The 26,575-nt window shown below is 38.4% G+C and overlaps 1 protein-coding gene across 5 annotated transcripts; it reads right to left on the bottom strand.

Annotated features, from left to right (window-relative positions):
* Positions 1-23: 23 nt before the first annotated feature.
* On the bottom strand, positions 24-25,740 carry FHL5 (four and a half LIM domains 5). 5 transcript variants are annotated; one of them, XM_062608428.1, is made up of 6 exons: positions 25,392-25,740; positions 10,978-11,159; positions 8,495-8,669; positions 6,044-6,213; positions 3,703-3,889; positions 24-2,505 (listed from the first exon to the last, which is right to left on the bottom strand). In XM_062608428.1, the coding sequence occupies exons 2-6, from the start codon at positions 11,134-11,136 to the stop codon at positions 2,354-2,356; spliced, it is 843 nt and encodes a 280-aa protein (XP_062464412.1). In that variant the 5' UTR covers positions 11,137-11,159; positions 25,392-25,740; the 3' UTR covers positions 24-2,353. The 5 variants fall into 5 exon arrangements, with proteins under 5 accessions (XP_062464412.1, XP_062464410.1, XP_062464411.1 ...); XM_062608426.1 differs by lacking the exon at positions 25,392-25,740 and adding an exon at positions 24,961-25,297; XM_062608427.1 differs by lacking the exon at positions 25,392-25,740 and adding an exon at positions 24,521-24,707.
* Positions 25,741-26,575: the final 835 nt, after the last annotated feature.

Raw genomic sequence — 26,575 nt, 5'->3', positions numbered from 1 at the left:
GAAACCTAAAAATGAACACCACATAGAACAAAAGATCAATATTTTATTGACTGGAAACCAGACTGCTATGTACTTGTTGGTCAGTCATTACCCACATTGATTTTATGCCACTGCCGTTCAGCTGGGGCTTAGCTATGCACACACGCCATTATTTTACTTTTTTATTTTTTTACATTTCTACCTAAAGCAATGGCTGTCATTCAGTATGAATAAAGCCCACTCAAGTCAGCCAAATAACTCTAGGTACTTAAGGTCAGAGTCTAAAGGAGAATGTATGCCTTAGAGATGTGTGAGATGAGGACTAAACAAGTGCTGCGCGGTGCAAAATCTGCCATTCTTAATATCACTGCACAGTTCACATCAGCCTGGTACAGACACTGTAACATGAATCAAGCCACTGCAATACACAGCATTGATGAAGGAAGAAGAGAAATGCTTGTAACTCAGCTCTACATGACCTTTAATAATAGACAATTGAGTGCTGAAGCTCATCAAACAGGTATAACCTTCTCAAAGCCAGCTACCTAGAAACTAATACCTTGTACTACAAGCAAGGAGTGTCTAGCTTTCAATGACAACATTACCAGCTCGTGACATAATATTGGCAAATGGATGTGGCACATGGCAAAATGAGTCAGTATCCATTTTGAAGAGATTATAGTCTGCTATAGACAAGCACATATTTAAAAGAAAAGGGGTACGCTCTGCTTCAAAGACCTCACAGTGTGGAAATGGTAAGGCCATTTACTATAATTTGATTGCTGTCAAATGGATTTTGAGTGGAGAAGTACATGGTTGAAGGGATAACTATGGATTGTCTCTTGTGTCTACTAATAAAAATATGTATTTTGTGTGTGTGTATTATTTGAAGGTCGAGTGAAGACAATGGAGGCAGAGTCTTAAGGCATATTAACTGTGGGAAAGTGTACATCAGCACTAGCCAATCTCAGACAACCTTAATCTCTTGCAGTAGCTCAAAATATGTGTTTCTTTAGGTTATAAAGCAGTTATGCCTGAAAAATTAAGTACAGTCACCCAGTTTTGGGAGAAGACCTGTCTGTCAAGTTCTTTGGATGACTAAAGACAGTGTTTCTGAGGAGCAATCTCAGTAAGCACAGGAAAATAGCCTTTTTTGTCTTTATCTGGCCCTGGCTCTTGGAAGCCCTCTTTGTAAAAGTACCCTTTCCTCCCAGTTTCTGCCTGCTTTGTTGGCAGCTTTTTTTTCCTAAAGTATGCAGGAAGTTGATATTTACAAGGTTTTCTCATCAGTGTGACGATCCAAAGAAAAATGCACATGCCCAGCTTTCTACACCAAGGTCTGCACCTGTGAAGCAGTGCTAATGCCTCATTCTTAGTTATATACCATATAAACTTTTCAGAATGCTCTTTGGTTTAAGGGACTTGAAATGTAAATTTTTGAGCTTCTAACAGCAGAGTGCAGTGTGTTACAAGGAGAAACATACTGTAAAACATACTGCAAAACACACTGCAGTTAGATTTTAAATGTGCACGAATCTTTTCTGTGTTATTTTTTTTTAACCAGTATTGGGGCTGTTTAATTTTTTTTTATAAGCAGTTGAGAGCTGTGATAGAATTAAACTGCTATTGGAAAGATACTTGAATGATTACTTTCACAGCCCAGAGAGCCAACCGTATCCTGGGCTGCATCAAAAACAGCATGACCAGCAGGTCAAAGGAGGCAATCCTGCCCCTTTGCTCTTGTGAGACCTCACCTGGAGTATTGTGTGCAGTTCTGGTGTCCTCAACATAAAAAGGACATGGAACTGTTGGAACAAGTCCAGAGGAGGGCCACAAGGATGATCAGGGGACTGGAGCACCTCCCGTGTGAAAACAGGCTGAGAAAGTTGGGGCTGTTCAGCCTGGAGAAGAGAAGGCTGCATGGAGACCTCATAGCAGCCTTCCAATATCTGAAGGGGGCCTATAGGGATGCTGGAGAGGGACTCTTCATTAGGGACTGTAGTGACAGGACAAAGGGTTATGGGTTAAAACTTAAACAGGGGAAGTTTAGATTGGATATAAGGAGGAAATTCTTTACTGTGAAGGTGGTGAGGCACTGGAATGGGCTGCCCAGGGAGACTGTGAATGCTCCATCCCTGGCAGTGTTCAAGGCCAGGTTGGACAGAGCCTTGGGTAATATGGTTTAGTGTGAGGTGTCCCTGCCCATGGCAGGGGGGTTGGAACTAGATGATCTTAAGGTCCTTTCCAACCCTAACTATTCTATGATTCTATGACTAAATAACTGTTATACCTCTTACATGGTTTTCTTAATGCAGAGTAACGAAGTACATTGTTACTAAGTAAGAATAATGCAGCTGTACAGCTCTCCACAGAACTATGAAGCAGAGCCACATTCATGGCAAAGGACATCATCCTGCTGAGTGAGGAATCCCTGGCCCACCAGTGAAACAGAGCATTTCGCACAGTTAAAGCATTCCCCATGCCACTGGCGCTCTTCAAAGGAGATAAATTTGGCACTTCCAGGAGCTGAAAGAGATCATGAGAGAAGATGTGAATCTTCTGTGCATGGTTCAGAAACGCAGCAGTGATTTCTGTTGTGTGATCAGGTTGTCGTTCACATAGCAAGCAGAAAAGTGAACAAAAATCAATAGTCTGAAGTATCCTTTGTTGGCTGAATTTAAAAAAGAAAAATCTAAAATAAAATAGTGAGAATATTTTAAGCAAAGCCACAAGTTATTTGTTTGTTTTCATATCCCATTATGAACTCTGAACAGAATAGGTTTATCAGAATGTCCATCCAGGTTTGCTGATCTTCCCAACAAATTCTCATTAAAATTATCTGCAATGTGTTATATATGTAGTTTCTATACAACACTGAGTGAAATTTAATTGTTTCTACCTAAATTTCTTCAAGATGGAGTCTTTCAGAAATTACAGATCACAGAGTTCCAAGCATGTGTATCTGAAATATAAGAATGTGGGGGGCTGGAGTTTTTTTTGTTCTATTGTTTGTTTTGATTTGGTTTGGTTTGGGTGTGTTTGTAGAATCATGTCCATTTGATTGGGTATTCATCATTTTCTTTGCCCACTTACATAGGCAGCATGCGCCTGTAACAATCGGGCAGTACTCTTCAACACTTGAGGCCACACATAATAGAATTACAGTGCAGAACACCAGCAAATGCTCTCAGAAAACTGCTGTCACAGACTAATGACATATATGTCTAATTATAAATCATCTAAGTACACAAGCAGGCATGCAATAGAGCTTTGTTGCCTTTGGCTAGCTTTCTAATTTGACAGGTGAGTCTTGCCAGCAGGCAGTTAATTTCTGTCCAGTTTCATCACATTTGCATTTAAAAACAAAGCTGAAGAAATTACAGACATGAGGGACTTTTGTGTACTGCCCTGGGAAGAGGCAAAAAAATGCCATTTCTTATATTCTTAAGGATGAATTTTAGTGCAAAAGGACTAAATCCAACAATGGAGGAACTTCTTTTGCCACATAAAAGAGCTGCTGAGCATTTAGGGAACATGTATGATCCACATGTCCCAGCAAAATGCAGTATATGTGATGGAGAGTGAGTTTCTCTAGTAGTTAACTTCTTCAGTCTTCCCTTACGATGGAACTATTTTTAATGCTGTTTTCTAAAGCAAAAGTCTGCTTTGAGAGGAGACTAATGATTTGTCAGTGTCTAGTTCCCTCTAAAAAATGAGACTCACCTGTAATAGGTTTCTTGCAAGCAGCACACTTCTTAGCATACAGTTTGCTGAAACAGTCTACACAGTATGGATACTCATCTTTGGAAATAAACCTTTGTCCAGACAGCTGTGTTTTACACCCAGCGCATACAAAGCATTCTTTATGCCAAGGCTGGTCATGGTAAGTCACTCCCCCAGAAGTTATTACCTAATGTATTGACAAATAAGGACAAAACAATGAAACAAAGGTGTTAATTGTGAAGGATTTTCCAGTCTTTCATAAATCCTTCCACTATTTTCCCTCTTCTCATATACAAGAGAGGAGGGAAATGCACATCAACTGCCTTTCATTTGGAACATCAATTTGACTAACTGCAGTTGATATGAACATGCCACTGGTTTGATATTCTCTATTTCTATCACAGGATAACCTCATGGTTTGTAATAAACAGGCTATCTTCTCATGGAAATTTTCTGTTATGCATGTGGATAAAGGCATAACATCAGGAATGCTCTCAGAAGAGCAGTTCGTGGTGATGGACAGTGGATGAGTGAACCAGTGATGAGATTATGGCTGATCTCTAACTGGAACTGGCATTTGCTGTCTCACAAGATAGAGTATTTTAAGTAGGAATTAAAAAAGGAAAGAAGCAGAAGTGAGACATAAAGGAGATCTACACTGTCAGAAGGGAAAAAAAAAAGGTGTTTATCAGTGTCATCAAACGTCTCATTCCCTGCAACTCACTCACAGCTCTCCACTGGTTATTTCTGAAGATGGAAATTTCCACTGCTCTATGGCTTCCATATGTGTGATAAAATGCTACTTTGACATAAGCTGTGGGAGACTGTGGAGACTGTGTAGAGAAATTTATGTAGAGATAAAGATGAGCTGTAAGGGTGTTTCTACTGTCAAGTAACATGCTTAACAATGAATGAATGGATGAATGAATGAATGAAAATGAATGAATAAAAAAATGAAAATGAATGAATACAGTTGGAACAAGAAGAGAAAAGTTGGAGAAACTTAAGTAAAAATAGTGGCACAATCAAATTTCCCTGGAGAATACAATTTCAGGGAAATAAAGGATAATACTGGGTGATGTTGGACAATAAAAAAAGAAAAATCAAATAGTTCCCAATTCCCTTAGCATTCCAGTATTGGGCTACTTCTAACTGTTATTTGCTTTTCCACTAAAATCTCAAAATCTCAAGATTCCAGTTTGACAATTTAATCTCTTCAGGCTCAGTTCTTATTTATCAGAATTGATGCAAGTTTACGTAGTAAAATATGTTTAGAGGGACTCTGAATTGCTAGAAATATTAAGAAGCAGTTCCTAATTATTTCGCGTAAGTGCTGCTAACCTCAATGCCCCTAACAAACATAGAGCAGAAATACTGTATTTTGCATGTGATCGTTTAGTGCAAATAGAAGGCTTGATGTAGAGATAACAGAATATATAAAAGTACTTTCTAAAATTTAACTACTGAAGAAATGAACAGGCTGCAAAATTTTCTTAAAAGCTTTTGTTAGAGGTAGAGGTTTACAGATAGATGTTAAATAACTACAGAAATTTTAAGTTATTTGATGACATGAAAAAGAAAAATCTTTTGCTTCCTGAGTGATACAGGTAATAAGAACAAGTTAAATTCTGCCATGTAAAGTGGCTTAAGCTCTGTCCCCAGAGAACAGTATCACACTAAAATAGCGTGATATTTTGAGTGTTTTCACCAACCAGAGGCAATTTTAAAACATTAGAAATTTAGAGAAGAATTAATTGATTTATTTGCATTTGGGAAAACAAAAGAAATCCTCATTAGAAATCGAGCTAGATTTAGCTCGATTAGAAATATTAGAAATAGAAAGCATTATGTATATTTAGCAGTGGGACTCTTGGCCAGTATTTTCACAACTGAAATTTTATCTGATTGTTGCATGATAGATTTCAATCTAAAAGTGGGCAAGTCTGTAAGTGTTTTACTCAGTTTAGATGGCTTATTAGGCATATGAATATGTCTGAAAAATACTGGAAAAGGAGGCAAAATCAGAGGATAGCAGGAAAGAAGGTTTTTACATCACTTTCAGTGACATTGTCAACCTTTCTTAAAAATCATATTCAATAACAAAATAACCCCCAAATATTTGTTCTGGTCAAAAAGTTCATTTCAAATATAATGAAGCTTAAGTTTCTATTAACTTAATAAGTTACTATTAGCAGCAGGAGCTGATACAGTTTGTTTTCAATGTCAAAAGGAAGACTCTGCTCTTACTCTTAGTACACCAGGCACTTTACGTGATCCAGCCCCTTCCCCCATGAGCAATACTGCCTCATTAGGACAATTTTTCTATTATGTGTTTAATTACCTTTTTGCAAGAGTAGCAATGGTGAGCAAATTGCTTCTCAAAACAGGGCACACAGTAGTTCTCATTGTCTTTGGTGATGAATGGTTTGATTCCCAATGGTTGCCGGCAATACTGGCAAACAAAACAGGATTCATGCCAGGAACTTCCCTTAAATTCCATTTTACGGGAACCTGTAAATACCCAAAGTGAACAATCTCCCCAGATATAGCCTTGTAACATAAGTTTTAAATGATAGAATACTCTTGGTTTTAATCTTCTATCTCAGTACTGGATTACCAGAGAGAGCACTTATCCTCAACATAATAGCATTTCTGAATATGTACTTGAAATTCCAAGAACACTTCCAATGCTGTATGATCACCTGGCAAAAGATGCGCTAAATTGCCTAAACTGTGATTTCTAGAGTCTGTCCTTATATGAATCTTTTAAGGCTACTTCTCTGTGGCATGCTTCAGTTGCTCAGAGTTTCTTTTAGGACAGCCAACTCAGAAATAATGTTCAGGTACACAGCACTCTCATAAAGATTAATTTGTTGGATGTTCAGTACATCTCTTAATGATGTTTAAAGCCTTCTGTCTTCTTTAAACTAAGGCTCCTTCACTTATAAATGCATTATTTATCTCATTCAGTTTAAGATTGTAAATTTTTAAAAGTAAATATGCTTTCTGTGACAGAGTTCAGTACACTTAGATCTCATCATTTTTGCCCCAGATCAACAGTTTATCATGTTTAACTAGATGCTTTTGATACAGTACAAGGACAGAAAGCTTCTCAGTTAAATGTTTGACAGAGACAGAGCTCTTAGCTCTGTGTACAGGTGCTCTGTACACCTTAATGTAGGTGTGTAAATCTAAGATATACACATACACCTCAGAAAGATTTTTCCAGTGACTCTCCACCATATCTTCCTCCCCTTCTGGCTGCGTCAGACTGTAAAGAGAGGTGCCAGGGGCTTTACCATCCTTTTCACATGAAGAAAAGTATTGCTGATATAACCCATTTATCCCTTAATACCTGTTTCCTCTACTGTGGGGCTAGCAGAGAGAGAAACTACTGGTTGCATTTAAACATGAAAGGTTTGCAGCTTCCTCCCAATGATCAGAAGGCTGACCTCATTGTCTTTGCCTACTGGGTCTTTTCAATACAGAGCTAGCAAGCTGATGGCAAAGAATGTAATGATTTAGAAACTGGTTGGCATTCCAATGCCACTTCAGTTCTCTCTTTGCACTGTTACTCCCGCCATCAGCACTTGCTGCAAGGATTTAGTCTCCTAAACTCTGGAGCAAAATCTGCAAGATGAATATACACCAGAGGGTAAAAATGCAAACCTGAGCATATTCTGGTACTATTTTCATCACATCTAGTGGGGTGTGCATATTAGGCAACATTTTTTTTAGACTATCTCAAATTTAAGCTGTATTTGCTTATTAAATTAAATACAACTATATTGCTACAACATTTATTTCCACTAGTACAGCTTTTACCTGTAATGGAAAGGAAATAAACTATAAAAATACAAATCAATGTTACAGTTTGAACCATAACATCAGACACCTAGTATTTATACTGAGACAATAATTCTGCACAGCCCAGACAGTACTGTTTGCATTAAGATCTACTGAAAACTAAAGTTCCTATGTCACTGCCAAATTTGCTAATGTCCTTGGCCTTTCCCAAACTAGTAGTCAGCTGGTATTTGGAGTTATAATCTGCAAAAAGGTTCAAGCAACCAGGGTAGTTCACTCTTTCAAAAGTTAAGGACCCACTTTCCTAAGCAGCTGTTTTCATTTTGCCACATACAGTGCTATGGCTTTTCTTCTATGCCTCTGAAGAGGACACTTTCAGGCAGTGTCTCTGCTATATGAGCTTTAATGTTGTGGTAGCAATGAAAGACCTAGAGGATATCCTGAACAGACACAGTCAAAAGCTAAGAAGCAGTTTAGCGGAAAGTGGAGAATTTTCAAGGAAGTAAACCGATTGTAAATGCAAATGTATTCTTTTTAGTAAAAATGTTAATAGTGATTTGAACACAGAATGTCATGTTTTGACAATTTAAACAAAAAATATTTCTGAATGAAAGAAACTATATAAAGAGCGTGAGCTCAAGGTTTGGTCAATGTGACAGACAGTAACGCAGACGTTTTGTCTAATCTGGCACTTCTGCTAACAGCAGCATATGCTTCCTAAGATCTGCAACAGAATCAAGGACTCAACATGAACACATTTTAGTCTATCTTGAATATTCTTTATAAAGATACATAAATGCTGTCAGCACTAAACCAGAGGTATCTGCCTGCTTTCACTTCACTGCCAGGAGGATACTACACAAAGAAGCAATCACATGAAAGCTGTTCTGAAAGTCAAGGGCCTTCTAGCTTGGCTATTCTCAAAGCTGTGGTTATAATTAAAAACGCAGTTCCATTTCTCACTGAAGGGTCCCTGTTGTCTTACCAGGCATAATGGTCTTCTGGCAGTGGAAACACTTAGATGAATACTCATCAGAATAGCATTCAGTACACAGCAAGACCTCGTCTTTGGCAGCAAATGGTTTCTCCACCAGTGAACGACTGCATTTGGCACACTTGAAGCACCCCTCATGCCAGTGGCGGCCTTTGTAGGCCAGATCCTTTGAGAAAATAAGCCCATGTTAATAAAGACTTTTCTTTACAGTGTTTTTATCCCTTAACTCCTCCCAGAAATAAAGTGAAAAGGGGGAGCATTGCAATGATGACTTGAAGAGATGACACGAGAAACGGGCGGGAGGTGTGCTCAGAAGTGATGTAAGCCCTTAGCATCACCGTGTCTGTATATTTTGTAGATCTCTTGCAGAGGCCATTAGGAGCTTCTTTGGCACAGGCAATTGTCCTTCCTCATGTAACATGAGAGTACGTTTTTATTGGAAGAATAGCTTTGTATTTTACAGTGGGCCTTAAGAGAAAGAAAGTGATGAACGCTTTTAATGTGCGCAGGGCACCTGACAAGGAGTGCATTCTCTATAGACTTTGAAATAAACCTCATGTATTTTTTATCATTACTACTTTTTCTTCCAGCTGATGGTGGGTATCATTGCAGAAAGATCATATTATTGCAGAAAACAAGCAATTAAAATCCCATTGAGAACATAATGATTCTTAGGAAGATTATTAAAAAATAATTGCTGTTGTTTACACCTAATGTAACTCCTCCTAAAAACTTGGCGGGGGGGGGGGGGGGGGGGGGGGGGTGGGGGTGGGGTGGGGGGTGGGGGGGGTGGGGGGGAGGGGAAATGTTTATTTAGGACTCATCAGGCTTAGGGGATGAAAAAACTGGCAGTGTTATGTATGAGACCTCTGCTAAGAATTCAAAAGAAGAGCAAACAGCAGATTTTAGTTTTCCAAGGTTAAAAAATGAGGGAAAAGTGTACCTGTAAAAAAAAACAAAACAAACCCCTTAAAAAATAAATTAGACCCTTCCAGGTATCCTTTATAACAAGCACAAAAGGGCACAAATCCAATCTCACTTTTCTGTTTTGTCAGATCCCACCCTTTAATGTGCTAATAAATGAAATAAATACCATACTCCATTTCAGAAGGTGCTGAGTACTTATCACGTTCATTTGTTTTTGTTAGTACTTTGAACCTTGTGGAAAGTACGGTATCAGCCCAGAGCAGCCCGAGACAAAGACTGGGTAAGAAGTAAAGGAAAAGAGCCAAGCTTTAGCACCTTGGCAGAGTTGGGACAACCAGCTGTAGATCTCTGTGGGTCACTTTTCTATCTGGCTCTGGCCTGTTGTACTCCCTTCTTGTTACTCCTGCTTTTTTTTTTTCCTCCCATTTTTTCCTTCCATTCAGTCCGAAGATGTGACTTTTTGTTAACAGTCTTTGACATCTGCCACTTAATTAATCAAAATTAGTGAACCCAGAGCATGTGTTCTCCAGGTGACACTGACTGGTGTTATGTGTACAAGTTTGCTTTTGAAAAATGCGCATGAGAGTTTGAGAAGTGTCTTCATCCAAATCAGAATTTTCCCTGGATGATTCTTTTACAGTGCTGAGCTGTACTCCAAACGCTTTGAAACCCATAAAGTATTCTGGCTGTGGAGGCCTCCTGAGAGGCTTATTTTAATAACTTTCTGACCTTTTATTTCAAAAGAAGAAAGGGGAGAAGGTGAACACTACACACTGAATTTGGCAAAACAAAGGCATTTTGATAGGTTTCGTCTGGACTTAAAATTCCAAGTCGAGTGTACAGGCTTTAAATTGAAGTATGGGCTACTGGAAACCCTGTCAAAGACCCTAGAGGAGCCCACATTATGAATTAGTATTCTAAAAAAAGGGAGAGGTGAAAAGAAAGACAAGCTCAGAAACACTGCCACTAAGCAGTGAGATGAGCAAGGTAAGCATGGAATTAAGTTAAAATAAAAATACACTTAGTGTCCAAAAGACAGGGGAATAATATACAAATTATAAACATGGTTTCTCTTCAGCTTGGCATTCTTCATTTCAACAACTAGGATGAAAGTAATTTATCCAATAATCAAAACTCTTTTTGTCAATGGATTTTCTCTCAGAAATTCCAAAGTTTCGTTCAACCTGAATTACACCAGCACCCTACCATCCCTCAAGTACCATGCAGTCTCTGCAGGCAATGAGTTGCTGGAGGTAAAGTATGGAGTGTAGTTGTGGTCCATACATACACCACAGCCTTGCCGTGTGTTTGAGGTATATGTATGTGCAGATTTCCTAATCTTTGGTGCCAGAGCTTTCATATTCTGGCAAAATAGCACTGTGTCTCCCTGCCGTGCATGGATGTTCAACTGTTATGCTTAGGTCTCTTCACCAGTAGAGGGCTGCACAGAGGGTTGGGTATGGAACGTGCCATTAAACAATTTGTGTATAATTTAGCAATTTGTGTATAATTTAGTAAAGAACAAGAAGTGAAAGCTGAATCTTTACCTTGGAATCACACTCAATAGGCTGCTTGCACTCTTCACAGGGGCTGGCAAACAGGCTGTCATAACATGAAACACAATAAGCGTTTTCTTCTCTTAATGCATACTTCCTTCCACGAAGAGACTGCAGGCAGTAATGACAGTCTGTGTGACTGCTGGTCATTCTGGCAGGGTTCTCCACGGGATCTGCAAAGGTGGAAAAATCATGTAATTCAGTGGATGACTGTTTGCTTGCTCAAATGAAATGTAATGCTGTTTTACCTGTGAAAATTAGGACAGACCTTTCTTGGTCATTTGCAATGCTGTGGGTTTCTAGTGCTGGGCTGTTCCATAATAAAATGGTAGTTTTCAACAGCATGTACCATGTGTTATCTACATAATGGGGAGCATGAAAGTTGCTTCAGCTTAATCCTTCAGTTTATTCACACTGACAGGTCAGATAACTGATTGATAGATCTTCACATTCTCTACATACAGCTATTGGCATTATGAACATTATGTACTGGATTGTGAGGCATGGTTTATCCAGAAATAAGGGAATGGATATTGAAACAATAGTTCAAAAATTAAACCAGCTGCAGAGTTAAAAGGCCAAAGAGAAATGGCAAGCACAGGAATGGCTTTCTCTTGCCATTCCTGTCTTTCTGCTCATTCCTTCCTTTTCAAAGTACCCCCACTTCTACCTGACTGAGCAGAAGGAAGTCAAGACACTCCAAGCTATATGGATACTTTTTGCATAATCCCAGCTGTGCTGCTAACATTTCGTGGCATTATAAGGTGACACAAATACCCCTGGATAGCAAAAGAGCAAAATACAAAAAGAAATAAACCAAATCATAACTCAAAGAAAGATTCCCTTGTTGTTATTGGAAAAGATTGCCTTTTCTTATATATTTCTTTATTATTAGGTTCCATGTTGGCAGTACCAAAATACTGTGAGATAGATAGATTATATTTCTGTAGCAGACAAGTGCAGGAAATACCACAAATCTATTGAGAGGCAATTGTACAAGTTTCCCATATTCAGTTTTCCAGGCTAAAGAGGCTTGTATAAGCATTCAAACCTCAGCTACATATAGATCTGTAATGCTGAATGTTTTAAGGATTGTAGACATAAAGACTTATTTCAGTTTTCTTGTTGCTGATTGGATCATCAGCACTTTGCTAAAATTGGGTCTTGATTCCTGGGAATGAAGGAAGAAGAATCCAGAAAGTTCCCAGTGAAGGAAACCCAGAAACATCTGCTGGACTCATTGGTTTGCACTCTTAATTAAACTCGTTGAGTGTAGTTGCAGACGGTGCCAGCAACCATAAATTTTACTTGGAGTAAGGACTTGAGAGCAGCCAGGGAAGATCTCCTCAAATATTTATGTATCAGTGACTCTGGGCAGCTGAAGTCTTTGCACTTTGAATAACAGTGCAAATTATTTTACCCTAAATAGATGCAAAGCCTGAGAGAAAGGAAGAGGAGGAAGAATAAGATTCGAGAGAGTGTTTAACCAACACAGAGCTTACATCTAGTCCATTGAGGGTTACTCCCTCGTACTTATTTTTATACACTCACTGTCTGTCTTATACCCATGGTTCAGTTTCAAAAAGGCACTTTCTCTTTTTGTGGGTTTCTGCTTTGTGAGGTGTAATCCAAAATGATAGTTTGAACTGTGAGAAAGAACAATTACTGCAGGTCTCTGGTGGCACCAATGCATAAGGTCAGGTATTTATTAATCTATTTCTGAAGGCACAGTAGTAAGACAGTGGAAAAGGGGCAGGGAGAGAAGCTATAATGCTTATTTCCGAAGTAATGACTTGATCATTTCTCACAAACTATGGAAAACTTGTTCATGTAAATTGAAAACCTTCTGAGTTGATTTACTGAATTTCTGCCCTAAATCCTTTTGCTAGGCAAGACAGGGGTTAGTAAGGAAATCAAATAATCTGTAATTCAGATCAGTGGGGAACACACTTGCTTTAAAATATTACAGATGTATTTTATGTGATATTCTTGGAATAACAGTATAACAGGGCTTGAATCCATGCTTCCATTTCCTTAAGATCAGAGATTTGAATGTGAAATGAATGAATCAATGTATATGAGAAAATGACATCCATCACCTTAATCATTACACAACATGACATAGAAACCAGACAGAGAGCAGCGCACTTAGAGCACAATCACTACATAGTCGTCACCAAAATAAAGGTTCAGTTTCGCTCATTTTTGTCTGTATTAGGGAATCAGTACAAGCTCGTGACTAGGGAGACAATCAAGGAATGTTTGTGGTTAACTGGGCTCCATATTCAAGGTCATAGGACTTGAAGCTGTTTTTCAGAGGAATGTTCATTCCTCCTTTGTGGGAATTAGAGTTATGCACTGCCTGTAAGGATAACTCTGAGTGAACCACCTTTCTGATCTCCTCCCTGCTGAATCAGTACCCCAGCTTCCTAACATAGTTTCATCTCAGCCTAAAAGTGGCAACAGCAAAATCCTAACAGGACACTCATGAAGAACTTGTGTCACTTATAGTGTTTTTTGTTGCACAATACTCACCAACAAATAGCTTCAGATATCTGGAGATACATCTCTGCTTTTTCATTCTAATGAATGACAATAGGTGTTTAAGTTAGCAAAAACTGTGCATGCCCAATAATTTTATTTAAAAGGTGGGTCTCTTTATCATTATTTAAATTTTTCCCCAGGAAGCCAATCCATTCAAGGAAGGTCTAGTGAGAGGGGGGGGCTATAGGGATGCTGGGGAGGGACTCTTCATTAGAGACTGTAGTGAAAGGACAAGGGGTAACGGGTTAAAAACTTAAACAGGGGCAGTTTAGACTGGATATAAGGAGGAAATTCTTTCCTGTTAGGGTGGTGAGGCACTGGAATGGGTTGCCCAGGGAGGTTGTGAATGCTCCACCCCTGGCAGTGTTCAAGACCAGGTTGGACGAGGCCTTGGGTTATATGGTTTAGCGTGAGTTCTCTCTGCCCATGGCAGGGGGGTTGGAACTAGATGATCTTAAGGTCCTTTCCAACCCTAACTATTCTATGATTCTATGAGAGGTGTCCCTGCCCATAGCAGGGGGGCTGGAAGCAGATCATATATAAGGTCCCTTCCAACCCAAACCATTCTATGATATTCTATGATACTCTAACAAGACCTGTTACTGCAATACCTCGGAACTTCAGAAATTGCAATGTAACTATCCTCCTAAAAACCTATGTGGGTATGGGAGCAAAGTGCTGTTACTCCTGTTTTACAGATGACAGTGGTTGCTTGAGAACATTAAAAGAGCACCCCCAAGACCAGAGTCAAAGCCTGGGGGTGTCCTCTATTAAAATGCTCAAGTTGGCCAAAACTTTGCTTCAGAGAAAGTCTTCAGGGTTTGACCATGATGATATAAGACCATATCTGGGAATGAAGCAGCAATGGTATGAAAAAGAATGATAGTTTTTGCAAATCTCTCGGCAAGGGTCTTGGTAACCTTTGTGAACTACTTTAAGCATTACACAACTCAACAAGAAAAGTGTATCTCATCTCCCCTGGTACCACTTACCCTTGCTCCAATAAACACGTAATGATTCAAGCACCACATAGTTAAGTAGAATGTTTTGGTGGTGCTTTGATCCTAATCTCAAGAGAAATATGTTTAGGTTAAGTTTGCTGGAAGTTAGACTTCGTGTTTTGAAGGTCAGTAAAGAAATCTCTGGAGGTCTGATGCTATTCATTCTCATGGAATGAAACACTGACTCCAGCATTCCAGCTGCTAATTTGTGTCCTAGGCATAAGGAAAGGCTGTGATGTCTTCATTCTTTGGGAAAAGAGGATTTTGCTATTAAAACTGGAGCAAAGCTAAATACTGTTGATTTTAATGCATTTAGTAGGCATGGATATGCGATATCATTTGTAGTGTTAGAATATTCCAAGGGGCCACAGAGAGATATTGCTGAGGATGTGAGGATATTGCAATTGGAGTCCCTGGGGTCAGATCTGAGAATATGACAGTCTCATGGTAGGAATTATAAAGCAGATGAAAATAAAACAACAGAGCTGGCTAGTCTGCCTGCTGTTCCAGCAGATTAAGATAGCATTTAGCTACAGCAAATTAGGAGAGTGACTTTCTGTAGAGTCAAATGTTTTTTTTTCCTATAAAATGCAGAGCACAAGAAGGCTTCCGGTGAAGAAAGCCATAAGAAAATGGTTGTGAAGTTGTGAAACGTGATAAATGTGGAACCATCAGGAAAAGAGCGTTTGTTTACTCACTGGAGCTAAAAAGCACAGCCACAATGTTAATATATCTCTTAATAATTTATCTTAATATTTCTATAACTGTATTTTAGTCTCCCTATGTTATACAAGTAGAAAAAGACTAGGAAAATAATGCTTGTTTACACACACACAGAAATACTGTATCTTTTGCCTTATGGCAATTCTAATGGACTATTCCCCTATCTAAATAAGCCTGCCATTGAACTACATCATCTCTATCTTTAAAAGCATACAATGATTGGAATAAGGCTCTCTATTAGAGAAGCATAAAGAAAAAAAATGATGGCAAAATATATCATTGCAATAACACTGAAGGATAAGTAAAACTAATTGATGAGAGGGATACCCCTGCAAGCTGTCGCAGGCTGTCCCATTTGTTTATTTTCAAGTATGTGCATATTTTTCCTGTCTTGGAGCATGTTTTTGCTTACTTGAAGGAATTTGCTGCCTTAATTCCCCCCCCCCCCTTTTTTTTTTTTTTTGTGGTTGCTGCTGAGGAATTCATCATATTTGCAGAATACACCGGTGACTTAAGGTTACAACTGCATCATAAAGCTGACAACACCATTGTAAGGAAAAGTTTCTAACAGTATCATAATTCTGTAAGTTAAAGTTTCTAAGTGTTCTGCAAAGAAATCCTCATTTCAGAAATCACAGTTTCTTGATTTCTCTGGGTGCCTGCTACCCACCAGAAATACATTATTTTATTGTGACTAGAGCTAATAAAAATCTAGAATCCTCAAAACCCCCACCCCCAAACCCCAAAACCAAACCCAAATCCAAAACAACCCACATGTTAAATTCATGATGTATTTCAGAATGCTGTCAATCTCCTTGCTTTGTGTTTTCTGTCTCTTAGAGTAACTGCAAGTTTCTCAGTGATACCTCTAAGTTATACTTGAGTGTTTAAGGATACTAGAACTTTTACTCTTCTAAAAATGGTCAGAGAAGCAAAAGGAACCAGGGGCATCTGTTACAGATCAAGTCAAAACAAATACCTACAGGAAAGCAGAGACACAGGTGCTATCTTCAGACGAGCTGTTTCATCTCTGGCACAGCACAGGAATACAAAGTCAGGTCCTGGAAACATCTGAGTGAATGCAGAGCTCTCACTGATGAAGTTCTGCTCTAAGCAGCCAGGATAGATGCCAACCAGGATGATGCTGTAACAATCTGACTATACCTCTTTGAGGTCCACAAGTGACATGGGTTTTGTGGGCCATCTAATCAAAGCAGCTCATTTAGAGGTTGATCTGGTAACCGCACTGTACTGCGTTGTGCTGTGTTCACACACGCCATGAACACAAATGAAAAAGATAAGAGCTCTGGCTTGACTAGGGGATCAATCATCTCAGCAATTCTGTCATTTTGTCCTTAATTGGTATTGCTGTCTGCTTTGTCTACACCATGCAAACTCAAATATTGGCGTAGTCATCTAAATTCTTCCTTTAGTCCAGTACAGCATAATTTACTACTTACCTAAACTTCGAGGTAGAACACAGTAGAGCAGAGAAAGCAGAGAAAGAGTACCTCAACTGAGTGTTTGAAATGATGCAGACATACAGAAATGATTGTGCAGGAAAAAGCTTGATTAGCCTATACCCCTCAAACTCTTTACTAGCTACAGAGTAGGTTGGAATAGCCTAGCCCCTTTGCCTTATGTCAAGATGGGTATTTGCTTTACCTCATAGAGTCATGGAATAATTTAGGATGGAAGGGACCTTTAAAGGTCATCTGGTTCCAACCCCCCTGCAATGAGCAGGGACATCTTCAACTGGACCAGGTTGCTCAGAGCCCTATTCAAACTGGCCTCGAACGCTTCCAGAGATGGGGCATCTCCCACCTCTCTGAGCAGCCTTTGCCAGTGTTTCACCATCCTCATAATAAAGATCTAGTCTGAATCTACCCTCTTTTAGTTTAAAACTGTTACTTCTTATCCTATTGGTACAGCTGTTAATAAAAAGTCCATTCCAGTCTCTCATGAGCCCCCTTTAAGTACTAAAAGGCCACAGAAAGGTCTCCCCAGAGCCTTGTCTTCTCCATGCTGAACAACCCCAGCTCTCTCAGCCTATCTTGCAGTGAAGGACCTGAATACATGCTGAATGCATGCTTTAGAGCTTTGCTGCCTATGTCCTTGGAGCACACATTTTGAAAGATATTTTCAAAGATAATAAAAAGTTGGATTTAAAAAAGTATATAAGCAATTACCTTCTTCATTACAATTGATTTCAATGTTTCCTGATATTTCAGATCTAGTAAACATTGTCTCTAAATCTTTCTCAAACGAAATACATTCAGTGGATTTGCATGAATTTGGTTATAGAGGAAAGAGCAAAGGAAACCAATGATTCTAGATGATTTCTGTCAAAGAAGAAAACTGTTTCAGTATACTCACCATTTCCACAGGGAGAAATCGTTTCCAACATTCTCAAGTCCCAGCCATGTGTGAAATGGAGACACATTATTTCCTGTATTGTCACTGAGTGTGAAACATGATCAGTGTCTCCTTAGTCAACCAGTCTGACACTTAGTTATGAGTACTGCCCAAAAGCTGGGCCCTTTTTGATTTTGGAAGGGCCTGGCTGCGCTATCTGGTCCACCACAGTAAGATCTTGTTATTTTTGGCACTGCAGGCTCATGCAAGTCAAAACTCCTTCTCCTCACTGATCATTTTAAAATTAATGTCATGTTAATTCTTACAGATGAGACTACAGAAGAGATGTAAAGATCTGGATGCCTTCATTAATCTTGCTATTTTGATGACTTGGTTCAGAAAGAAATGTGTCCACTGTCCTGTACAGAACAATGAGGAATAAAGCAGAGTCAGGGGCACTGACATCTACACTAAATATACTCTTTACCAGGACTCAGCAAGGAAAGCAGATCTAAAACTTATTTCACAATGACTTAAAGACTGTGCAAAGGGAAAAAGCTATAACTGTACATATCTTTTTCTTTTTTTGTCAGTTCAGCAGGCAAAACCTTCCTAAGGAAGATACAAGAAACCTACAAAAGATGGTTAGGCAAAAAACTTCTCACAAGGAAAGTTTCCTAATCCCTTTTAGAGGATTAAAGTCATGCTCTGAAACTGGAGCGTTTATAAGCTTCCAAAACTAATATAAATTAAAAGTTATTGCATCAGGGTATTTCTGGGGGAAAAACGAGTTTTGTGCTAAGCTTGATCAAAATTCTCTCACATTTTTATTTTTAAAATTTTAATCTATTTTAATAGAAAATATTAATAAATAAAAAATATTTAATGGATCATGTCTGTTTTAGAAATGTAGCATTAAAAAAGGTGACATTTGATGGGAAAATACTGGTCTAAATATGGATCTTAAATTCTCAACAGAAAAACGTCTAGTAAAACCTTAAATTTCATTTTTGATATCAAGTTAAAAATTTCTGCCAAAGAAGCAATTGTATAGCTAACTGTGTTAGGAAAAAAGATGTGAATCTGAATTGGAAAGACCTCATTTTGACATGAGAAGTTTGGTAGCAAAAGGACATTTACACTGGGTTACAGTTTCTTCAGTTAAAATGGTGGGGATGTAGAAAAGAACATATTGTACTTGCATGGAAATACAAATGTATTTTCCTTCTATCAACCTACGACCCAGCAAATACTAAATGTCCTGAAAGTAAAAAAGAAACATTAAATATTTGGGGCTGAACTGGTCAAGGTGAGAACTGATCACTGAGGACGCACCTGGTCACTGGCAATGAGTACTAAGTTTTCCCCACTACCGTTTCTACCTGTTTTTTGCTATCTTTCCTGCCTCCACCCACCACTACAATCCGCTAATCATAGAAAATACTTCCAGAAGTGCCTAAATAAAAAGAAAATGAAAGTTACAAATGAAGACGTGTGCAGAAGTCCTGATCCGAGACTTCGGAGTTCATCCCCAGCACACAAATGAGAGCAGCACTTCTGAGTGGTCTCCATTTGAACAGCATCTGCCCATCAAATATTTGTCTCCCAATTCCCCTCAATACAATGCACTAAAGTCAAAGTGTCTGCACAGCTGAGCAGAAGTCCACCAAAGAAACAGCAGCATCTTACCAATGCAGTAAGAGCACCAACAGCACCAGGCAGGAGCACTTCTACCTGAAAACAACACACGCCTGCCTCTGGGACTGAAAGCTTTCCTGGGGAAAACAATAGCAGTAAGAAAAGATGCCTGTGATACAGCAGGGAGTGACGTGATCACAGACTGTGAAATGAAGCAGCTTTGCCAATAACAAGAGGTAACAGCTTCAGCAGGCAACGCTCATGCTAAATGCAATCTTTGACATCTTAGTGAAAAATTGGCAATTTTTTGTCTTTGCAGATGCCTCAACTGCAGAGACTGGGTTTCCTTTGCCCTTACATTTTGTTTCAGGGACAGGAAGGCGGATGAGGAGTACCGTGTCTTGTGAGAATGGGTGCATCACATGAATTAAAATCCTCTAAAAAAACCCTACAACTGATTATGCAGCACAACTTTTTTAGCTGCATTCTTTAAAAGCCTTTGACCTACTTTAGAACTGCTTTAAAAAAATTAAATGAGCAGTAAGAAAAAGATGCTCAGCAGCAGCAGCACCGTTAGCAGCGAGCTAAAATTGGAAAGGATTTTCATTACCCTATTTAAAAAAAAAAGACCTCCTTCCCCCAAAAGCAAACATAAAACCCCCAAGTGGTAACAAAGCGCCTGCTGCAGTGGCACAGCCTTTTCTTTTTCTTTCCCAACAGAACTGTGCCAACCTGACCTAGTTTTCTGAGGAAAAAAAACACATGAGCTGCAGTAAGAAAAATATGACACCTCATCAAAATGAACCAAATCTACAGATTTCTGATCTCAGCCCTGTTGAAAGATTGTCGTGAGCTAGGTGGCATTACAGAGTAGGAAAGGAAAGGCTACTCTAAGGAATATTGGTATATAGATCCCTACTTCAATTGTCATTATTCTGAGGTATTTAGATTTGTAGGCCCAATGAACAGCCAGTTTTGTCTTAGCTGTCACCTTATCAAACTTTTCACTGAAACTAGAGATGATTTGGTTCTGCTGACAAGCCCTGGACTGCTTATTACACCATTAACCAGAAAAAAATGTTAATTGAAGACCTCTTGAGCCTTCAGTAGCTGATGAGGTAATGTCCTGTCAAACAAGATAGATAGAGTATATCATGGCATCAACTCTCTTTCAACTTCAACCCTCACGTCCTGTGAGCAGCAACATCAACCAGTCCTTAGAGAGACTCAGCCCTGGGTTCTCTTCCTGTCCTACCAGTGACCTTTGCTATGTACTTGAAATCTTTGTGCTTCTTAGGTTACCTGTTCTGTCTGCTTAGGAGATAAGGTCTGCTGAACAACGTGACTGGGTATCCTTACATTTCCCTTAAGCCTTAAAGTCTCTATGCCAGACATTAAACATATTTCCTTCTATTTTAACATATTCTATCTTCTTTAAAGTGGCTGTGATTTAAAATTAGACTCTACAAGGAGTAGTCTATGTTATTCTGTCTTTCTTTATTATGATAAGAGGTTACTGACCCTTCAGTTACTGCCCTGAAGTAACTGAATGCTATATAAATGAATGCTATATAAAAGCTGGTTCCAATCTAGGATTGTCCTTTTCTGATTGAAAGAGGATTAAGGCTAAAGTTTATTTGAACACCCAAGACAGCCAACATTTGGCTCAGGCAAATAAAAACTATCAGTAAAGTCTTAGAATTCTGGAAGAAATTGGGTGGGGATTAAGAAATTCCTTTCTAACATTTAGGAACATTTTATGAACATGCTGTTTAACCTAAGGATACTATGGAATGGTAAGTCCACTGAAACTGGTAAAGTCTATGCAAGGGGCAACGTGAAGCTTGGCATGTAGCAACCATCTTTTCAAACCTAGAATGGAATTGACCATTTCCAGTAAGGGATGATGCTCAGAAGCCATAACTCTGACCAGCTACAGGGGATGAGGTCAATCTGAGGAGGACAGTGGCAAGCAACAGCAGAAACTCCATTAAGGAACAAATACAATTCATGTCCTTTTTGCTAATTTATGTTAAATTTGGTACATGTTTTCAGTTAAAAGTCTAAGCAAGTGATTAAACTAAGAATTCTGCTACTGTGTTAAAAAAAAGAAAACCCAGCAAAACCAAACCAAACCAGAATGTTTTGAGCTTTTAATTTGAAATGTTTCTCAACACTCTTTAGTTTTCAAGCACCAAACTAAACAAAGATCGACAATCAGAAGACCAGCATGAAACAGTTTTTCCTCTAATCTTTTCCATTTCTTTTTCTTCATGCAAATAGAATCTCAGACTCACAACAGAACTCTAATTACAACACAATTTTTCATGTTATAATACACAAATGAATCATGATGTTGCTGATTTGAAACTTGAAGAGCTCACTTGAGGAAAACTGGGCTCCTGATAAATAGATTTACAGCCTAGTACTGTTCTGAGCCTCTAATAAATAGACTTATAACCTAATACTCTGAAGTATTTTACAGCTTTCCTTTCAAAGGTTTCAGAATGCTTTTCTAACAGCAATAATAGAATAATCCTAAAACACAGTAGTGAGATACTTGTCTACAGAAAAAGTTAATACTTGTTAAAGCAAAGTAATTGACTTACTCAAGGTCAGAGAGCAGACCCAGAGGAGTGGGAAGAAGCCATTCACTACACCTTTGCCATTAGATGAGTCTGCTTCTGAGGCTGTGTCCAGTACTGGCCCGGGATAGTTAAAAAGCACTGTATGAAGGTGCTGGGTGGTCAACTTGCAGTGCCAGAGGTAGAAAACACTTCCAAAATTAGCTGAAGCAATAAAATGTTCCAGTTGTGAACTTTGCAATTGTCCTTAATGATGGTGAGGTTAGGATTGATATTCTTAGGCAAAATGTTCTGAGTGGAATTTTTCCAGTTTGATGACAAACCTCCTAGGGCCACAGGAGTTGAGAGTTCCTCATTATGAAGGATTTTCCAATGAATTTGAGTTGTTTCCAGACAATCTCAGATAATATTGCTTTGAATTGATTTTTTTTTTTTTTTCCTCCCCAGTGTAACAAAACCAGTTTTAAGACGGGCAACTGAGGCACAGAACAACAGGTCACTGGACTGAATTCTGGTCTCCTGTGTGTGTGCTCTATCAATAACTACACCACACTCTGTCACTTGGTCATATTTTCTATCAGTTCTGCTATCTATGCTCAAAGACATATTACAGGAAGATTAATATTTTTCTGAGTTATAAAGCCTCTAAATACGAAGCCAACAATCAACTAGGGCAGCCTGTTCAGATCCATTATCCATAATACACTGAGGTGTGAAAGAATTCACCAGTCCTTGTGTATGGATCTAAAAATAAATCAAATTCAAAGGCAACAATGGCTAAGAAAAAAGTACATACTAGCATGAATGAAGTAGAATCAAAGAGAATTCTTAGTTTAAGAAAGGCAAACGAGAATACGTATAGATGATGCATACTGTACAGTATCAGGGAAGAATGGGGATAATGAACAAGACACTTTTTATACTTAAAGCAGAGAGATATATTCCTCTCCAGGGTGATTTCTAGCAGAAACTTAATTTAGCCATCATTATAAAGGCAACCAAGGGAGATTAGTTAGCCTTTCTAACAGTCTTGTCCCTCGCTATATATCTGCTACAGAATTTTATGTCATGGGGTTTTATTAACTTCTTTTTAATACACTAGTTCAGTGATTCTGGAGTAATGTTTGTATAATTCTACAAAACCGTCCTTATTTCATCCCTCTTACATTTTACAGGAAAATACAAATATATGAAACAAGGCGTTCACAGCCTCCTTCCTCAATAGATCTGCACATTCTGTTCCTGGAAGAGAATTCCACTTCAGGAGCCCCAGTGGAGCATCAGCAGCATTTTATCATGACAGCTTCCAAACCTGGGCATCTAGCGATTTTAACACAACAGTTGAACTGGAAATCATTAATTTTAGGAACATCCTAGAATTAGACATAAGACATCATCTTACCCTTAAATAGCAGGGAAGTGTGCAGGAAAACTCACCCTTAAATAGCAGGGAAGTGTGCAGGAAAACTCAGGTCAGTTTTATTCCTCAGGTGATCTAAAAGCCTGAACAGCATCTAGAACTTGTTTAGTCAACACGAGTGCTGCTCATTTGAACAGCGTCAGAGTCTCATGCTCTGAATTTGGGCTCAACATTTGGGAGCACACTGTTTAGATTTTCACATTTGTTTCTGTCTGTCTGTGGTTAGGCAACACTAAAAGTTTCTAACTACTTTTTTCTTCTTCTTTTCTTTCTTTCCGTTTTTTTTTGGTTTTTTTTTTTTTAGAAATGATATGGAAGAAAATGAAGCAAGCTGGGTTCCTTGGTATAGAGCCCACAGAACATATGTCCTACCAAGTCAAACAAAAATACACTTCATAAAATATGACTGCCTGCAAATAACCCAGAGGTACCATAGGTCACTACCGATCAGAATCTCTTGCAGGCAGCTTTTGATTTCATTTTGCTCTAATCGTACAAGAAGGTTTGTATGTCTTCTTAACCTTCTACTAATTACACAACTTTGATTCAAAGTGACTTTTCTGACGCTGCAATAAAATGACATAGGAAGACAACCAGCAATCTGTTACAATGTTAATATATTAAATCCTTTACAGCCTGTTCTGTTAAAATACTCTAGAATTGTCAATGCATCACACAGACAGATGAAAAATACAGACAAAAACGTTAACTGCAAACAAAAAAAATGGATCTGAAACTTGTCTTCTAAATGTGAGAAATTCTGTGCCCAGCTCTAGAAATAGAAACAAATCTTTTGAAAACAAGGGCACGTAAAGAAATATAGTTAACATTTCTAGTATTGAAATGGGAAGTACATTCCAAGTTTAATTGCAACCTCAGTATCAAAAAGACTGCCATTATGAAATCAGGTAGCAGTACTATTAATTACATAGCCTTTAATTAAAGGACTATTGCGGCCATTACCCATACTTTTCGAGCTCTGCAATACAGACACACTTTTCGAGCACAATTTCAGTAAACAGTGGTATACTTTTTCAATACTACTCTTTCCCTTCAAATTCCAAACCAAAATTGTGATCCTAAAATTTGAGAGCTGAAAGATAAAACCAAGTGTCTTACGGAAGGAAAATTTGGAGAAGATACTTGATCTTTATAACAAGTTGAAATATGGCTATAAACACCAGATCGAAAATTGGTTTTACTTAAAAAAGGCAAGAACAATCCACTTCAAGCATTAAAATTAGTTATGCTAGAAAAAAGTGACTTACCTTATTGGAAAAGACACAATCTAGAAAGTTTTCCTACAACAGCAAATAGCTATGACAGCTTTCTAAGAGATAAAAATGGTGATTCAAATGCCACAGGAAACAGCATACATGTGTTTTGTTGGCTTATTCTTTGGAGTAAAGAAAATTAATCCTCATCTCATTACAGAGGAAACCCCAAACAATCTTCCTACAAATTAATGAGCCAAGTAATAAAATTAAAACAACTGCATCCAAAAAAAGTGTGGTATCTGTTCTGTTACACAAAATTTAAAAAAACCCCAACACATGTAGAATTCTGCATCTAATTTCATTAGCAGTTTTGTGTGTGAAGGAAAAAGTTCCTGCTTACTTGCTTAAAATGTTAAAATAGGTACCTCGTATACTATCACATTTAAGCATTATCAGACAAAGGAATAATGAAAAAGAGGCTCAATACTCACATTGGGTTTTAAGCTGCTTCTCTTGGTAACTTGTGCAGCAAAATAAAGGAAGAAATAATTACACGTCTTCACAGAAACAAGCGTTCGTCAAGTCCAAAAGAAACAGAAGAGTTTGCCAGAGCTATTTGAGGGTCCCATCAGAATTTGGCTGGATGGAGGAAGGCTGAGGGTCAGTTTGTTTCCCTTAGACCTCATGACATGCAAATAGCTGGCTGCCTCACCACTGAATCAAATCATTCTTTGACATATTGTGTTTACAATTGCAAATACCAAGTAGGAGGTTCTTAAAGGAACATATTTCAGACAGTTGTCAAAAGGAAAAAAGGCATTTCTGTTAAAAAACCCTAAGGACTCAAAACCCCCAAGCCACAAACTGTTTAGTACCTGGAGAAAAGAAAAAAGAAGATGGATTGTCATTTATCCCAAGATACCTTTGGTCCATGCATGATGAATCCAAAAGACGTTATGTAGGCTTTTACATCAGAAAACACATAGAAAACTCATGATTACTGAAGTCTGATTGTTATATACAGGAAATGGGTGCCAGGGAGAAATTTCAGGCAATTTTGGGGACCCAGCAGAACTCTGACACTGCTAAAACAGTTTTCAGGCTGTAATAATTTGCCACTCTTCCAGCAGGTAAGAAGTTGTTCATATGGTGTTACCATCAGAGAGGCAGTGATGGCCTCCTCTAGGTTGCCTCTCAGTGTTTTTCAGTTCTGGCCTTATGAATTGCAGTCCTCTCTTTTACCTTTTGCTTGGACTGAACAGGAACCAGCTGACTTTCACAGACAGTCTACTGAGTGCAGTACACAGAAGTCCTTATACTTTGCGTAAGACTCAGACTTTCAATCACAGCTGAAAGTAAGGATATTGTGTCCACTTAAAAATGCAGGCTGAAGTTAAGCAGAGTGAAAAGGGTGGCTGCTTGTGGTATGAACAACGACTGACCTCCAGGGAGATTTTTCCACATCCAAGAGCCAACAGATGTGAATCATTTAATCTATAATGTCAAGTGGGTGGAAGCTGTTTCGTATCACAGATAGAAGAAAGAAGGAAATGTTTAAATTTTTTAAAGATGTATTGCATTTTCTGAAGACTTTGGTAAAATTGCTAAATATGGACATGTTCTGGAGGTTATCTGTGTCTAGGTAGTATCTTGCAATGAAGACTGCTCCTCTAATTATTATTGCCAGGAGTTGACCATTTCTATTTGTAGTTGTCTGGCTTATTAAACTCTGAAGACAATTATTTTGTCATATACTTAAACTAGATTGAACTAGTTTTTCTTATTTCTATGTGAGCTATTAGTTTTATTTGTACCAAGCACATTACAAACTTGGGATTTTTGCAGATTGAGGACAAGTTAGATGTGAATTTGAGTCCAGAATGAGAATCATGAATAGCTTCCTCTTGCCTTTACTTCCAGAAAGAGAAAACTGAAGGTACATTTCTTGACCATGTACCCTTTGAAGTTCACAAATCAGAGAAACAAAAAAGCATTACCCGAACAGATCAGTCAAAAAAGCTAATGAAACTTCAAAACAGTTTTAATGCAATACATTCTTACCAGAAAGGAAGTATGGACACCTCCTCCAGCATATCACTTTCCTTA

This window comes from Pezoporus occidentalis, unplaced genomic scaffold, assembly GCF_034315485.1.
Source record: "Pezoporus occidentalis ecotype Australia unplaced genomic scaffold, CSIRO_AGI_Poc_V1 ctg13, whole genome shotgun sequence".
In the NCBI taxonomy this organism is placed as follows: domain Eukaryota; kingdom Metazoa; phylum Chordata; class Aves; order Psittaciformes; family Psittacidae; genus Pezoporus; species Pezoporus occidentalis.
Note: the sequence above shows the minus strand (reverse complement) of the source record. Positions and strands in the feature narration are given on the sequence as shown.

What these genes read in the sequence shown, in the direction of transcription:
- FHL5 (XM_062608424.1), bottom strand. Translation starts at nt 16,325, where the DNA reads ATGTTTCCAGGACCTGACTTTGTATTCCTGTGCTGTGCCAGAGATGAA. An exon ending in CTATTGAGTGTGATTCCAAG is followed by an intron (nt 8,670 to 10,977) that starts GTAAAGATTCAG and finishes ATTTTCTCAAAG; the next exon opens with GATCTGGCCTACAAAGGCCG. An exon ending in TTGCAAGAAACCTATTACAG is followed by an intron (nt 2,506 to 3,702) that starts GTGAGTCTCATT and finishes GATCTCTTTCAG; the next exon opens with CTCCTGGAAGTGCCAAATTT.